Source organism: Astatotilapia calliptera, chromosome 18 (genome assembly GCF_900246225.1).
Source record: "Astatotilapia calliptera chromosome 18, fAstCal1.2, whole genome shotgun sequence".
NCBI lineage: Eukaryota > Metazoa > Chordata > Actinopteri > Cichliformes > Cichlidae > Astatotilapia > Astatotilapia calliptera.
In genome coordinates this window covers 22746714-22764605 of record NC_039319.1, presented here as the reverse complement: position 1 = coordinate 22764605, position 17892 = coordinate 22746714, and the positions used below count along the sequence as shown (strand labels likewise).

Here is a 17892-nt window from a genome sequence, read left to right as displayed (position 1 = left end):
CACGCCTCTAATACAATGTTACATACTTACAGACACACACACCTCCCCTGAGCTTCCAGGTGGCTGCAGCTTGTTAGTGGTACAGCAGGAGAAGCCAGATGAAGCCAGCCCACACCAGCTGCACTGCCCTCTACCTGCCTTCTTATCTCATTCTTTCCCAACTTTTCTCCTCGCTGTTAGTGGAATTTCAGATTTCTATAGTTTTTTCTCTTTGTGTCATATCTTAAAGACGACTTTGCCGATCGTCTTTTTTTAGCTTTTTGTTCTTCGTTTTTTTTTCTAGTCTCTCTTCTGATCCTCCCTATCCTATCCTACCTTTGCATATTCCTTCCATATTAAAGCTAATCAAACCCCTAATTTAAACTTGTAAAAGTAAATTGATATCTCCTACCACAATAGTGGCGGTGCACAAACACGTACTATCTTGTGACATTATAGATCAAATGATTAATTGACCAAGAAAACAATAATCATGGAGTTATTAGAAAAAAACCTGCCTTCTTTTGCATGTGTGTGTATTTGGCACGTGCGTAGCTCTACGTCAGCTGCTGTCCACTCCATACCTGCTTAACTCTGACTGCATGAAGGGATGAGTGCAGTCTTAAAGGAGCCAGTAGCAGGAGAAGAGGAAGATGGAGGGAGGGAAAGTAAACAACAGATGGTGGAAGCATGTTGCTGCTACTCGCAGCAGTATGCCAGCCCACCACCAGCTTCTTGCGAGGTTACTATGCAACGGTGACCGTGACGATATGGAGGTCAGAGGTCAAGTGCCTCCTTGATGACGGCCCCGTAATGCCACGCGCCGTGCCAGACTGAACCAGCTGAGACACATGTATAAAGACGCTGAGAGAGCGTACGAATTTGTTTTCCTTGGCTGAGGTTTGGCGGTGATGACTGTTGAAATCTTCCATGCAGCGTCCACCCTTGACCCACCTGCCAGCAGTGATGACACACACTGAGGCAGCTGTCTGTGCTCTGTCCGTGTGTGTGTGTGTGTGTGTGTGTGTGTGTGTGTGTGTGTGTGTGTGTGTGTGTGTGTGTGTCCGAGCGCTGAGTCGTTTCATGCTGAGGAGTGAACTGAGTAGTGGCATACATTGGCTGGTGTGGCTGGTAGGTGCCATGACCTTCACGGAGAGGGGAAAAAGAAAGAGAGCAAGAGAGAGAACTGGAAAATGCACGTGGTCAAAATGAGACGCTTGTATTCGTGCTGTGGAATATCTTTATTCCACAGCACGGACCAGCAAGGACCAGCTTTAGGGCTCGGGTGTGAGGACTTTGGGGGAAAATGACGACGACATTTGAACTGATCCTGTGTGGAGTTAAAAGGTTTGAATTAGGGTTGGGGTGAGGCATTTCAGCTGTGATGGCTGAGGGTAAGCCCTGTCCACAGACTATGAGTTTTTCACCATTGTTTTTAGTTATACCTTACTTTTTTCGCTATTGTTAACCTTTATTTTGCCATTCAGTCCCCAATCTTAATCTACAGTACAAAAAAAAAACAGAGTTTGAGAAGCTTTTGTAAAAATGTACTTTATTGCAATATTTTTTAACTCAATGTTATTTTTTTTTCGGCTTAAGTAACTAGTTTGAATAAAAAAATGAGACAATAGACCCTATTTAGAAATTTTGATACAGTAGCAGAGCAGCTTCTCATGTAAACTGTAAATAGCAGTTTGTATTGTCAATAGCAGAACGAGGTTAGATCTTCGGTAGCTGCCTTTTGTGCTTTCGCATTTTTTTGTAACACAGTGCAGTGTTGACAGGTAAATAAGGTGTGAATCACTCATATTGAAGTGTGAGACACTCTTACCAGAAGAAGCGTCAGTAAATTTAACACACACACACACACACACACACACACACAGACAGTCACTTTGTGGCTTATTCAGGATGAGGTAAATACAAGCAGCAGACATGCAGGGAGCTGTGTGATTCACTTCCCTGTTTGCATGAAGTGTGGCTGTTTTCCTGTGAACAGGAAGCTGAAGCTGTCGTTCCAGGAACAGATCATTACGTTGGTTGAAGTGCACCGAACCTGCCTGTGTGCGTGTGACAACGAGAAATCGTGTCTTTGTAGCAGCTTCGCAGCCTGAAATAAGGGTTTCAATTTGTTTACTGCAACAACTTTAAAAAATAATTACTAAAATAAACAAGTTAATATTTTGTCTATTTAGATGTCCAAGTTCCAATTTATTTAGATGTGCGTAAATCAAATAGAAATATCACAGGAATGTTATAATGAGGTGACCAGAGTGAGAGAAATTAATGCTTTGGATTCCCAAAGTGGAAGTGAAATAACAAGAAACTAACTAAAAACTAAACTAAAACTTAAAGCGTCTACAGTGGAAACTGATTTTTACCAATGAAAACGAAAACTGTTTCCTAAAAATGAAAGTATTAACTGTGGTTACAGCTCGCTCTTGTTTTACGTGTCACACACACGAGCGTCAAAGACAGAACTAGAGCCATGTTTCATCATATTTTACCAAACGCCTCGGCATGCAGACTAGCTGAAGTTTTCAACTCCGTCACACAGAGGATTGGAGATAAATTATTACCTTGTGCGTTCCGTTTGCCTGCTGTTGATATTTTTGCAAACTCAGGCAATACCCATTAAATTTGCATTAACAAAATGAGAGTGTGGTAGGTTCAGATCTGGGCTATGTTGCACAACTGGGCAATGTTTGCAAAGTAACATACCTGTGCTGGCACAGGCGCATGACTTTCTTGGTAGGATGCATGATGAGTCAGAGGAAATACATGGGTATTTGTGCCAGTAATTGTCCTGTTCATTGTGTATTTCTCTGAAATCAAAGCCACACAAAATCTGTGAAACAATAAGTTTTGACACCCGTTGCCATCACTGTGCTTCTCTTTCAGCTCCTCTACATTTTCTTTCTTTTTTTGATATCTGCTATCTCTGTTTTTATTTACGTGTTTTTCCTCTTGTGCTTCTCTCAACAGGAGTGACAGCGACTCTGTGTTTCTGAAGAAATCTGTGGCATGAAACCAGATCACACAGGTCTCTCGTACACCTTCATCTCCCTTTACCACTCTCCAGTTAGAAACACACTCCTCAGCTTCACTGCATTGATGAGGTAACGTCAGGCTCCGTGCAAGAACCCACCTGCAGCGGCGACTCCTTCCCCTCTTCCTTCCTCTTCCTTCTGTCAGTCATTGCACCGCAGCCATGGGCCAAAAGATCTCTGGCAGCATTAAATCAGTAGATGGTCGTGGGGAAAGCGGTGGCTCCCCATCCTACCGACCCCTGACTCATCGTCGGCAGCACCCTGAGCTAAGGGGCCCGGATTTCTTCAAACCTCCCAGGCTGGATCTCCTACTGGACATGCCGTGCGCTGGACTGGAGACTCAACTCCGTCACGCGTGGAACGCCGATGACCGGTCGCTTAACATCTTCATCAAAGAGGACGACAAGTTAACTTTTCATCGCCACCCTGTCGCTCAGAGCACGGACTGCATCCGGGGGCGGGTTGGATACACGAGGGGACTCCATGTATGGAAGATCAACTGGCCTGTCCGGCAGCGAGGCACCCACGCTGTGGTCGGAGTAGCAACCTCCGAAGCTCCTTTACATTCTGTTGGCTACACAGCGTTAGTGGGGTCAGACTGCGAGTCCTGGGGCTGGGATCTGGGACGTAATAGGCTCTACCACGACAGTAAGAACAGGGCGCACAGCTCACTGCCCTCTTACCCTTGTTTCCTGGAGCCGGAGGAGTCGTTCACCCTTCCGGACTCTCTGCTAGTGATACTGGACATGGACGAAGGGACCTTAAGTTTTATGGTGGATGGACAGTATCTAGGAGTGGCATTTAGAGGACTGAAAGGAAAGAAACTGTATCCCATCGTCAGTGCCGTGTGGGGACATTGTGAGATATCCATGAAGTACATCAACGGCCTGGATCGTAAGTAACCGCTTTTTGGTGACTATTTACACATTATGAACATAATCAGCAGTAATAGTAGTAGTGGAGACTACTCAGAGTTCATATTCACATTCCTTAGATCAGCGGTCCCCAACCTTTTTTGCGCCATGGACCGGTTTATGCCCGACAATATTTTCACGGACCGGCCTTTAAGGTGTCGCGGATAAATGCAACAAAATAAAACTAGTACCGGTACTGAAAAAAGAAGATTTATTCATAACACACGTGAAAAGACCCAGGAAAACTGAGTTAACGATCAAAACGATAACAAAATAACGCTCAACTCTCGCGGCCCGGTACCAAACGACTCACGGACCGGTACCGGTCCGAGGCCCAGGGGTTGGGGACCGCTGCCTTAGATGACCTACCTACAAAAAATGCCTGATATTAAAAAAAAAAGGAAACCACTGAACTAAACTAATGTGGCGGTGTCGTAATACCTTCATGGTGTTGTAAGAATTTCAGTTTGTTGTGTCACTCTTCTGAGATTGCAAATCTGACACACTTTCTTTGGCAGCAAACAGGGTGAAAATTAGTTTGAGTACCACTGGAAGGAGTCCACGTGTTCTGCAACATTCATTATTCAGTACTCAGTACTGAAAGCATTAGTGTCTCAGCGGTTTGAGTGTGCAATTTCTAGTGTTTTTTTTCTTCTTCTTTTTAAATTGAAGTGCTTTCGTTAGCGATGCTTGAAGCCGGAGAGGAGTCTTGAGTTATTTCAGAAAGACAGAGAAGGTGTTTTTTAACAAAGCAGTCAGATGTTAGTGATGGATGCGTTGGATTGATTTTGTTATATTTTTCAGTGATTTGGCTTTTTTCCGGCTGTAGAAGTGTATCATGAGCTAACGGTGTTTCAAATTGCTGTGGCAGAGCAGACATGTGGCGCACACATGAAGTAAAAGAGTAGTTTAAAATACTCTTTTGCAGGTTTTTTGGTTTTGATTGGGTAAACAGATTGCTTGTGATTGTTTTCTTTGATCTCTGAACTCTCTCCCACTGTCTGCATGTGCACGCCAAAAGAGAAGAGACAGGCTCCCCCATCACAGTCTAAACAGTAACGCTTTGAACGTCTCGTTAAAAGCTCACTTAGACTCACATCACGGACACTTACACGTATGAACACACACCTGCCAGGAAGGGAAAGGGTGTGTTGTGACAACAGGCTTATAATCTCCCTCCCTTTTAGTTCGCTGAGCCCTGTGGGTTTTATTTGATTTCACAACAGGGTGTGCTTTTGTGTGTAACCCCAACAGCAATCTCAAGGCTCAAAGGAAAACCCGTCGCTCTCTGTAGTTTGTTACATCTCATTTCTCTTTGCCCAATCATCTCAAATTTCTGTTTGAATTTTTTTTTCTCTCTCAAAACTTCTCTGCTCTCCAGGGACGCCATGACACCAAGAGCCCATTTTCTTCTCTAAAAAAAAATAACAGGCGTAATTCCAGCTTTAAATTGGTCTTTATTATACAGCCATGCATTCAGAATTTCCCAAACAAAGTAAATGAAATCTCATGTGAATGTGTGCGCAAACACACGGAAACAAAAGCGTGTTTGAGAGAGGCCTAAGGTAGGGGAAGTCCGCTCGGACTACCAAATCCGTAACAATTCATTCGGTTTCTGATTCCATTCATTTGTTGCTGAGACGTCGTTTTGGGTTATTAGCGCTCCAGGCGTCGCTCTGAATTCCAAACAAAGACAGCAGTGAGTGATATTTCAAGGGTTTAGTGAAAAGGTGAAGTAAATAGCCTAAAGCAGGGTCTCTTTGATGCAGGGCAGGCTGTGATTACAGTCTGTGCGGCAGCTTCTTTCAGTATCAGTTTTGGATTGAATCGGCTCGTCTGCCCTGCAGATGACTCGAGTAGAGAGAATGAAGTCATAATTGCTGTCTGCCTGTGAGTAAAGGAGTGTCTGTGTGCACAGCAAACCATGATTGTGTGGTCAGCCGAAGAACAGACGTTGTTTCACCTTTTTGTTTTCTTTTTTTCACGGTAATCGCTCGGTAGTGACTGTATCTAATGAGCCGACCTATGAGAAGTCACCGTTGGGTTGTTTGTAAATTATTGTTGGAGGAAGAAACAACGCGATTGCCGGGTATTAAAAAGAGATTTGTTGGTGCGCCGTCTTCACATCACCCTGTTTGCTTTCTCATCACTCCGGCTCGGGCCCCTGTTGCTCTGTGATCGTCATTTTGCTCCACCTGAGATCATTACTCCCATTCCTGCAGTGACACACCGGAGAGCGATGAAGCCAGCAGCACTTCAGGCTCATGGCAGTTTTTGTAAGATTGCACAAAGTGACCAGAAATGGATATGAACTTAAGTCTGCATTGTCCTGCACATGTGAGCCCTCTTCCTTCAGAGGCTTCCTCCATAAACATGTGAACTGATCTGTTTGCCAGTTAGAGTATATTTAACTTAATAGATGCTATGTTGCATAAACTACATATGCAGCTAATTTCTTTGCAACCTTAAAGGACTCTCCTTCTTCTCCTTGGTTCTTTTTCTTCCGCTCATAGTTTTCTCTTGTCCTGTGTCTATAATTGTGCCAATTAGTGGCACTTTGATTAGCTAAAATGGGACCTTTAGCCCTGATATGTGCCATTTTCTCTCCTGTCTTTGTACTCCAGTGCATATTATGCAGAATGCCGCTGCAAAATCTGGCAGTTTAACAGCTAATTTACAAACCACCCAGAGTATAATTCCTTTTTTTCTCTGAATAATTAAATGCAGTTTCTGGGCACATATTGCTGTTATCAGCTTATAAATGCAATTTCAGGGGATGGTTTTCACTACAGTTACTTGTCCAGAATTTCTTTCCTGCCGGTGAAGCCAATGTCTGCGTGGTTTTCTCACGTGGCTGAATAGTTCCCCCGTCCAACAGCTGTCATATGATTTATCCATACAGACAATTAAGCCGACCAGTCATTGTTGCATCATGGGCTGGGAGGGAAGCAAAGGGGAAAACAGTTGAAAAGGTTGGGGGGGAAAAAGCAGATAAGGTGGGAGAGAGAGTGATGGAATGGAAGAAAACCCAAGAGAGACGGTTACAGCTGAGAGAATTGGTAAAAGCAGGATAACATCTGCAAGTCGCAGCGAGCATACTGAAGTTTTATCAGGAGAAGGGTGGAAGCAGAGCACAAAGGCAGCGAGAGAGAAGGGTTTGCACAGTAAGGGATGTGTGACAGGCGCACAGCTGATCAGCTCTCTGAGCTGAAAAAGCTGGTGTTGTTGGTATTGCAATACAAACCACAAAAGGCCACAAAAAACACATTAAAAATGATGAAAAATGAATCTTAAAATATTTAAATGCTGAATTTTTCTTTTTGCAGCACTTCACAGACACAGGCACTACCACAGGGTTTTCTCTGCCATTAATTTATACTTCACAGTCAAAATCACAACTGCCGGCTTATTCAGGATTATTCACATTCCAGCAGATCTGTCGACGTGAAGTGACCCGGTTTCTTTTTCCTGTAAGCCAGCTGAGAGCTGACACCCTGACCTCCCTCCCTCTCTCCTACTGTTTAGTCTGCATCACATGAGCTTACACACTCCAGGTCAGACCTAAACCAGCTGCAGCCACCTACTCACTAGAACTTCACACAGCGGTCTTAGTTGTGTCTGGGTTGTTTACATGAAGATCATGGCACCCTAAGATCCCCAGAAAGCGCACTGTCTGTCAGTAGGAATGCTTTAAATGATGTCTGGTTTTTTCAGGTTCATAAATGATCAGGAATTCACTCTTTAGTAGAAAGTATTTAACCTTTCCAGAGCTTTTATAGTAATGATTGCAGTTTTTGTTCAAGTGCTGGTTTATCAGATCAAAACAAAGTCGGCACAAACTCCGTTGCCCTCCTTTGTGATATTAAGCCATGCACATTTGGATTTCTTAGATCTGCTGCGGTTTTGAGGCGTTCTCGTCTCAGATTTCTGCAGGCGCTAAAATACGGTGAGGGTTTTTTAAAATTGTGTGTTGGTAAAAGGACGGAAATGTTTATTTTTGAAAACAGAAAAGCAACTCGTCCTCAAGGAAGTGACTACTTTCTATTGAAGTAGTTTTAAAGATCACTGTGAATTCAAGCATTGTGGCATGTGGGAAATTTAAAGGTGGGTGTCATAAAACCACACCATATAAAATTAAACCCAGCATTTTTAATTTGGGTACTTTAGCGCTCGTTAATTTCCTTATTATTTGGCTTTTGCATGTCAATTTCACTCCAGGATGGATGAACGGGATGCCAGTATCTGAACCATTAGCTTTCATGTTAGGAGCAGTGACTCAGCTTCCTGAGCTAGTGCGTGGAGTTTCGCACCAACTGCTGGCTGTGATATGTGGGTCACTGGGTTGGTGATTTAGCTTAACTTGGCTGCCAGCCTTAGGCTTGCATCCTGCTCTTTATGGTTCCCTGATATGTCTCCCTGTGCTTTTTACTGTCACATTTGCATGCATCACTGGTTTGTTTTTCTCTGTCTTGTTCGTTCGTTTCCCCCGAAGTGTTTGCTCCTTTGCACATTTAGCTATAAGCAGCTTCTTTGAAGCCCACACAAAGTGGGGAGGGGGGGGGAAAGAAGAAAAGTTATACTTTGTGCTTTTCTTTAAACAACCCGACACTGATTTTGAATTTCTTCCAAATATTTTGATCATCCATAATTGAGAGAGCACTTTGTTTTTGCACCTGCTCTGCTAAATGTGCAATTTTTTTTCGTGGCTAATTTGTAGTGCCTACGCAGTAGCTTAATAGCTTGTGCAAATTGTCTCAGAAGAAGCTACGTCAACAACTGTTCTGCCTAAATTAAATGTCCTCGGTGGCCGAATGCCTCTGATATGTTCTGGGACTCTGCCTTTCTTGATATATAATATTAAGAACACCTCTGATTGGTCGCTCTGACACTGCAAAACAAGATTAAATGACACAGAAAAAGCTCAAATGGAGGTTTGAAAGTGCCTCATGTTTCTTTTTCCATCCTCTGCTTTGAGATCTAAACACCCTCGGCTGCAGCGGGGAACGGTGGTGTCATCTCAGTGTGCTCACAATCAAATATTTAACAGCAGAGATGAGCAGTGAAGAAGAGAAGAAAGAGGCATAGAAAACATAAAAAAATAAAACGGAGATAGACAAAGTAAAGAATTGGAGAGGAGCGGAGGGGAAACCAGCGACATGCGAGAGATAAAAGGCAAACAGAGAACATGAACTAAACAGAGCCTAAAAAGTGAGGATGGTGATTTTATTATGCTCTCTAGTGTCAAAGCTTTAAGAAAAAAGAGGAACTAAAAAGCAACAATAGTGAGGAAGGAGAAAAAGAGAACAGAATAGAGAGAACTGAACAGATAAATATAGCTAAAAACAAGTGCATGGAAAGTGCGATGGAGGCAGCTCTGAAATGTGGGAATAATCACAGATTGGCAGCTAGAATGAGGACTGACAGAGACAGGCTGATAAAAGGCAAAGAAGGGAAGGAGCGCTATTAGAGATGAAGAAGACGGGAGGTGTGCAGAGCGAACGAGGGCCAAATTGAAAGTCATGTCGAGCCACTGGTGTCGGTTCTGGTCACATAAACTGATAGATGATGTGGGAATCATGGAGCAGCGCTGAAACCGGGTGCTAATGAAGAGCTCCAGGGCAAACGTCGGTCTGATTAGTAAAAGGACAAGTGCTGGAATATGAATCAGTGTTTTCGACATACTCAAACACAATCTAATGCATATAACGAGATTTTAGATTTTTAATCTTAATCCGTGTGAATATTTAAAATATTTAGTTAAAATAATCAGTGTACTTAGCTTATCTCAAGAGCTGTTCCTGGGCCTAAAAATGCAATAATCTATGATCTCACAGCAATAATCACTGGCTGGCTTTTATGCAGCTTCATTCAAAGAGCTTTAGAGAGAAACTGGGGTAACCTTTTCCAGGCTTAAGCTTGTCGACTTAAAATAGCTAATGACCTTACCGTGGCTAACAGCTCAACTGCTGTCGAGTGGTGCCTTTGCCCGAGTCGATTATACAACTTTAATTGAGAATCCCAAGTCCAGCATCAGTGTTTCAGTTACAGCGATGACCTGGTTCAGCTTCTAAACTTCTCAAAATAAGTGGACTATTTAAGCAGATCAGCTGCACTGCAAATTAATTGCCTACTTGTAAAACCAGATTAACTCGAGTTGTTTTTTTTTTAGATGGTTTCAGACTCGTATGGCTGCGTGTCTGCTGAACTGTGCTGCGTGTCTGCAGCAAGTATGTGTCTCCTGACTGTTTTCTGTTCCCACTTTCTTTCTTCGGCTGCTTTTTTTTCCTCCTTTCTGTTTATTTCTTTTCTCTTTCATTGATTCCATCACATTAATGGGCTCATATCGATCTACACCCCCAAGACCAGAGCCGTGCACACCTGCTCTTACTAATGTAAGAGCTGCTTGACATTAATTTTGTGTAACTTAGTGCCGGAGAAAAAGGTCAATAACGGGCAAAGAGGTATTTTAAATTCAACACAGGATGAAGTGTTACATGTGTACTTTTCACCTTGTCCACAACATTGGTGGCATTTTGCAACTTTAAAAGCACAATTATAGCTTTCCTATAGCTAACTAATGGCAAACACAGTCTGAAGTAGTCTACAGCGAGGAGAAAAAAAGTCTCAAATGCTGAATGCTTCCCTGTGAATCTGTGAATAGTGACATAGCCAAGGGAGCCGGCGCATTAACATTTCCCCACTGTACCACCAGTATGCGTGTTAAAAGTTCTGCTATCAGTTGTGTTGGTTTTTGTGTAAAACAGAAATGGCCCTCATGCTGAGAGAAGATGAGAGACAGACTGAATTACTGCAGAAAGAAATCACTGTGATTTCACACCTGATTATCTCCCCATTTATCCTGCCTCTCTGTCAGGACTGATCCATTTCCCCGTCTGTCCCGTCCTGAGCTTTTGTGTGTGTTTCGTAAGGCTTTTTTCCCCCGGCATGGGATACAGAACGCTGCAGGCTTCATTAAGTGATGGCATTTTGTCATTCACACAGGGGGTCACTTTTAACTTAACGGTTCTTACATCTTCATCCAGACATACCCGAAACAATGATGGAGAGAGCCACGGTGTGCATGGTCACTAAAAGCAGGTGTGCACGGCCCACACGAACAACCCCAGAGAGACAGCTTTGTTATTTTGTACATGTTCAGACTTGGTGAAGCTACATGACGGCCTTTCGAGTTCTTATAAGAAGGCGACCCGGGCGCTCATTCGGACATGGAGCCAACATACAGTAAGATGCCATCCTTTAATGGAAAGGGGATAGAACTGTAGAAAGACACAAGTCCTCGTCAATTAACTTTTAAAAGTCTTTTAAGCCAGGGAAAGGGCTTTAGGTGAATCAGTTTTGCTTTGCAGCCTCTTATGCAGCGCAGCACCAGCCACCAGACAAATTTATGCAAGCATGAGAAGCTTAGAAGCCAAAATTAGTTTTGAAAGCTCAGCAGTTGCCTTTTACAAACCCATAAATCCCATGTTTAACGCTGCCACAGACAAAACTATGACTGTGAGCCACACTTTTCCCAGACACTGGAGCCTTGTTTGGGTGACATAGAAGAAGAATATTACCTTAGACTGTTGCCTTTACTTGTAGGTAAATGCACAAAACTATTTGGGTGCGTGTGTAATCTTTCCACTTTAATAGAAAATAAATAAATAAAATAAACCAGAGGAATGATTTTGATAGTGTTCAGGCTCTGATGACTCAGAACAGCATTGTTTTCATTTATTAAATCTGCCACCAACACACACAAACGCACACACAGTGAGGCCCACAGGTCCGATGTTATTAACAGGGCGATCCAATCACTCCCCGGCTTTGTAACGAAGGAGAGCAGTAATGAATGAGAGCAAGATAATCCTCCACAATCTTCGTCTCCTTCATTCTTTGTTCAGGAAGCTGTAGGCACAGCCGCTAATCAACACTTCAATTTGGCCTCCTGACATTACCAATTTACTGACAGGCTGGATTCCTTTTGTGCGCTCTCAGGGATTCAGTTCTATTTAAATGTCTCTCGGCCCTCTCTCGGTGTCTTTTCGGCATTTTCCTCCCCGATGAATGAAACTCCCTCAGCTTATTCAACTGTTTATCAGTTCATTTCCTCGACTTATTTTTTGCGGCACTGCAGAACAACTGCTGTTGCTCTCCAAGCTATTAGCCGAGTTAAAGGTACCTGAAGGCACTGATAGTCCGAACGCCGCCATCTCTCTTGTTGATCTGGATGTTTCTGCTCTGCGGTTTCCCTTGTGACATACGAAGAGGAGCTAAAGTCTGTCCATGGACTACGTCCACCTGTTCCTGTTAAAAGCAAGCTGCACTGTTTAGATGACAAAACTTCAGATGTGTCCTGTTTGCACATCTTGTCAGAGCGATGTCATGACTTTGGTCAAGGGGTTTGCATTAGTGTTCAGGAATCCTGGCCTTTAAAACAGCAGAGACGTGATGTAATGGATTAATTTTTATGCCCTTGGAATACCTCCTCTTAATGTTTCTAATCATGGAAAGTTGGCAGCTCTCACTTGGTCTTTAAGCAATTTCCTCATTCACACTCCTGCAGTTTGCCACGTTCACACATGTGCAATCCTCTTTTGTTTGCCACCTAGCAGCTTCACTGGAGCTGTTATGGGTGGAGTGCAGTCCTTAAAGTTGCCTCACTCTCATTTTTCTTTGACTAGCTTGTGACATTACTCATGTTTTCATAATTTCCCTGTCAGGGATTCAGCGTGCATCCACTTAAAAAGCCAGGTCACTCATGGAAACGTAAATAAGCACTTACAGAAAACAGATGTACCGTGGCAATCTGGTCTCCCTAACACTGTTTATAAAAACAGCAGGTCCATAATCAGATTTCCCTCCTGCCCACCACCTGATTCGGAAAGAATTACACACCTATTTTAACTGTTACATTAAATTGAGATACTCCCAGGTCGCATTGGAAGTTCGTTTTTCTCATGTACAAGCTCGTTAGGGAACAAGCTCATTAGAAACCTTGTTATGCCAGGGTTAAACGGCCACAAAACTGAGGCTGGGGAAATTAGTTTTCTCAATTCCTCTCCACGATTTCATAAAGCTAGTTTTGTGTATACAGGACACGTATGAAATCAAGTTACTGCAGAAAACTGACTGTAACATGAGGCCATATTACTGAACTCTAAACTGTTAATTTACCATTGTGATTCGATTTGTCGTTTTCAGAGGTGAATCATCTTATCTTATCTTGCATAAACTCATAAGCATCACAACTATCCTAGCTCTAGCTAGCCAATAGGCTGTCCTAACCTTTACTTTTCTACCAGTTATCATTAGCTGTTCGAGCCAAACAACGGCACTTTTATTGTATTTACTCAACCAACCAACCATAGTGTTTGCCTCTTAATTTAGAGACTTATGGGAGACCCTAAGTGTATGTTGCAGCTACACAAAATATTATGCTTATCAACTAAGACCTGCTTTAAAGAGGCCAACCATCTTTTTTTTTTTGCACCACTATAAAGTGCAGGTAGCCATTGCAGTATTCCCCTGAACGACATGTGTCGCCACTCAGGCAACAGCGTGTAGTGTGACTGATCCATAACATGCTTACTTACATAGAGTACTCTAACAACTCTCATGCTGCTGTTTTGCTTTCATAAAGATGATAAAACATTAAAGCTCGTGCCAGGTTTTTATTTTCCACTCATTATGAGTTAATGTGTTAAATCACCAGCATCTCTTAGAGCAGCACTGATGTTGTAAGTCAAAAGAAACCCAGCTGCAATAATGCACTTCAGTACTTTTGCTTGCGTCAGTTAGGTGTATCAGCACACGTATTTAAAAGCATGTGTATGACTCAGTGCGCAGCTGGTCTGCATTCTTCATTTGTTTTGTGCTTTTTCTGAGCTCACTGAGCTTTCAAACATTGTACACACAAGACTACCATTTACTAATGTCTACAATTAGTGTCGATTTCACAATGAAATCCAACAACTGTTGTGCTCGATGGTAACCTTGGAGACCAGCAGCGCATGCCTGTCGTGTATAAACTTCGCAGTGGCAGAAATGACTGTTCTCTTTCAAAATAAATACACAACAAAACAAATATACACAGTTGATACGAAGCATCGAGCAGCTCTCGCCTAACGCAGGTCACCGGTTGATTAGATGCTTTCACACTCGTAAAATTTACATCATGTTTTCTTTAAGTTGTTTTTTTAAAGTTTTGTTCAGTTTTTTTAATAAAAGTTGAATGACTGTAATATAATGATGCACTTGCTCAGCTTGATTTCACTGTGCATTGAGTCAATACAAGGTAATTCTTTCAGAGTGTTTTTGCTGATGCCCTGTCTGCCCTCCAGCCGAGCGCCACAGCGGATGTGTTCTTTCATTTCGTGGCATCAGAGATCTCGGGTGATAACATTTTTGCCTGCCCGCCCAAACATATTTTTTCTACTGTAACTCCAGCGAAACACCATAGAAAGTGCGGCATTTGTGGCCGTGTGACCTGTCGTGTTTTAAGTGCTTTGCTTGGGAACGCTGTTGAAATCTGCTGCCAAGCATGCAAAAATTGATGGACACAGAAAAACCTACGGAGTTGTTTTCCCACATGATTCAGACACAGAAAATGTTTCTTTTAAGTGAAGAGCCATATGGGAAAAGTGTATTTGAAACATGTTCATGCTGATATTTCACTGATGAATTGTACCATAGTCTCAAGTTTTTCTACCTGCATATATTACTTGTATGTTAAAATTGAATTACACCAGTTTATTCAGCTCTATCTCTGTTGCTGTTTTCTTTTCATGCGATTTAAAACATTTAAATCTTTATACTGGGACAACGTCTATATTTAATACCATAGATGCTCACCCCTCTGAAAAAAATAGCTGTGGAGCTTCAATTCACGTCTATTTCCCATCTTTTTTTTTTCTTTCTGACAACCAGTAGATCTCTTGACACTCGCTGCTTTCACTCTTCACTCTCTACTCCTTCTCTTCCTCTGCTGCCCTCTATGTAACTCTCTCCTAATACAGCCCGTGTTTCATCTGTTACTCTTATTTCTTTAGTTATCCATCACTTCCTCTGTGTATCTAATTCACATTGCCCCGTGGTCCCCTCACCCTCAGCTGGGCTCTGTGCCCGGGCGGTTACTGTAGCTCTGCTGGCCGATCCTGCTGTGATCTGGTCCAAGCCCACACTGCTTGCCTGTCCTCCGTCATACGCTTTGACTGCAGAAGTTACATTTGAGGAACAAAATGTTCAGTTGAGGCTGTCAGAGATGTGTAATCCTACTTTAATTAGTGTTGTGTAGAAATAGTTACTTAGTATTTCAGATGCTTGACTAACAATATACCATCAGGAGCTGGTGTGTTAACCGAATGGTAACTTACTCGGTGTAAAACACAGTGTGATGTAATTCTCGGTTCTGTAAATTTATATTTTATGTTCAGTTTATGACTCAACTTCCAAGAAGAACAGATAGTGACAAAAGTTTGTCAGTGCACTCTAATCTTGTGAGTGGGTGTGTGATGGATGGATGTAATGGAGTAAAGATCCACAGCGGAGTGCATCAGAGCAAAAAAATAGCCGAAAAAGTCACCTTGCACTGAATCGTTTTAGAGCATGAAGCGGCACCGTGGGTCGTCTCAGCTCAGCGGTGTTAAGATGACTAGCGTATGACTTGTTTATGAGCCCGAAGCTAGGGGGAAGGTGAGTGAGTAAATGGAGACATGCCAGAAAAATCCTTGAACAGTGTGTGAGAGGCCTGTATGACCTCACATAAACTACAGTTATATGCAGCATTCACTTGGTACTCATCTCTTCCATTACGAGCTCATCTCTTTTATCTAGAAAACACAGCTAGTGTCTTTGTTTTGTTTGTCACGTCATGCACGGATACAAGGCTGCATAAGCACACAGCAGTGCCTCAGCAAAGAGAGGAAAGACAGAACCGCATTAATCAGCTCAGTCGGACACTTTTGCATTTACGTGAGCATTTACGTAATTATGACTTATGTGCGTGTTGGTTAGTAACAATTTCTTTTTTGTAGTTGGCAGAGTATTATTTTCAGCTGGGGTCAAATAAGCTCACTGGTTTTGTCTGTCTGTCAGTCTCTTCTAGACTGAGCTAATCACATCTTGAAAGCACCTTTGTATCAGTGAGGAAACAAGAATGGACTTCAGCATCAAGGTCAACAAAAGCTGTGGCTTTTTTTGTAGATTTGCTGAGAAAGACAAAAAAGCTGCAACTTATGCACTTTGTAACATCAAGGTATAGTTTTTTGTTAAAGGGCCAAAGATGTGGTTTACTAGCGCCTCAAGCTTACTAGGTTTCTAGGCCAGGTTAACATGTAAAACTGTGTATCTCAACGACTGTGGTGAGTGCTTTGTGATAATGTTGAAGAAACAATAGAAAAAGAATACGAGAAAATTAGCAGCTTTGATTCAGTTCGCTTTTTTTGTTTGTTTCTTTGTTATCCTGGTGGCTGCAAAAGTTTTAGCAGTTCTGTGAAACTTTTAAGTGATGGTAGCGACTTCAAAGGACGACGAGTAGTATCAGAAACCTCTAGAAACCTCTTATGAGTCCATTTATCAACCAGACTGTGGGACGTGTGGAGACCGGGGGTGTCAAACTCACTTTTAGTTCATGTGTCACATACAGGCTGATTTTATCTCAAGCACACTGCAGCTTAAGGTCAGTTAAGAAAAAAAAAGTCTCAACAATTCGTCTGTTTCTCCACATTCAGTCGCTATAATCACAAAGAACTGATATTGGACGTCAAAGAAACACATTGACCTCACACCTCTGCTTAACTGTCTTACTTCGGTGGGGTATGGCCGGTCATGGGTAACGTCTAAAGATTTAGACCTCAAATTAACACTCTGACCCCTTCTTCATTATTAATGACTTGCAACACCATGCTTTTTGGTGCAAAGTACAGAGAAAGGAGAAAAAAATGATGCCCTGCTTTTCTCAGTTTTCACACTTTTCACCCACCTTTGCAAAGCTAAACGTCTCAAAAATATGGTTTTAGATAGGAACCAAAGGCAGGACACTGAGGCAAGAAATAACAAAAAAAAAGCCAGGCTTTCCTACTCCAGTCAGAGATAATGGGCATCACAACAGCAATTATCAGGTTTCTCTGTCAAGTCGGGCTTTCTGTTTCAGTCTCTCTGTCTGCTCGCATGAATGGGGGCGTTTCACACGTCATATGAGTCTTCTTTCACACAAAATGATCCTTATGAGTGCCGCCTACTTCAGTCACAGATGTTATCAGGTAATGATAATAAAATGGGGTTTAAAAAAAAAATCTATAAAAAACATAAAAAATAATATAGCAACACAGTTACAAGCAAGACAAAAGGTTAATGCTGCCAGAAATCACAGAGTGAGAAAATAAGCAATTGAGTTTGAGTTATTTTAATGCCGATTGGGCTCTCAGTGCTGCTGTTTGTTTCTAATGTGATGGCTGAACAGGTATTCATCGCGCGTGTGTGTTGTTTTTACATGACCAGCTCGCCTAGTCTTGTAAAAAGATGGGCACTTTTGTCACACAGACAAGCTCAACATAGATTGCTAACCCATTAATCTTGCTTCACAGTAAACCCCTCTGAAGAGGACGATCTGACTACGGATACGCAGGGGATTAATTGGAGACTTTTAAAGGATTAGGCATATTTGAACAAAATCAAAGGTTCTGAAAAAGATCAAAAGAGATGTACGGGGAAAACCAGCAATCACAGCAAAACAGGAAAAACTCAAATGTGAGATAATTATCACAGAGACAAGACGACTAACATTAAACGTTAGTTAAGGGAGATGCTATGTTAGATGTTAAGGAAACACTGTCGTAGTCATGACCATGTCATTTGAGGTGAGCACTAGCATTTAAGTACACGCTGAGCCTGTCATTGACAGTGAGTCTGTGCAGATATACTAAAGCTGAGTTTGTGACCGGGCTACA

At 42.4% G+C, this 17892-nt stretch overlaps 1 protein-coding gene across 13 annotated transcripts in view; it reads left to right on the top strand.

Moving 5' to 3' along the window:
* LOC113009911 (SPRY domain-containing SOCS box protein 4-like) overlaps positions 1-17892 on the top strand; it is an 87616-nt gene that overhangs the window by 46283 nt on the left and 23441 nt on the right. For all 13 annotated transcript variants that reach the window (XM_026148566.1, XM_026148559.1, XM_026148565.1 and 10 more), the window contains one exon: positions 2965-3923. In XM_026148566.1, coding sequence (XP_026004351.1) covers positions 3191-3923 — 733 coding nt within the window. In that variant the 5' untranslated portion in view covers positions 2965-3190. The remainder of the gene's footprint in view (positions 1-2964; positions 3924-17892) is intronic.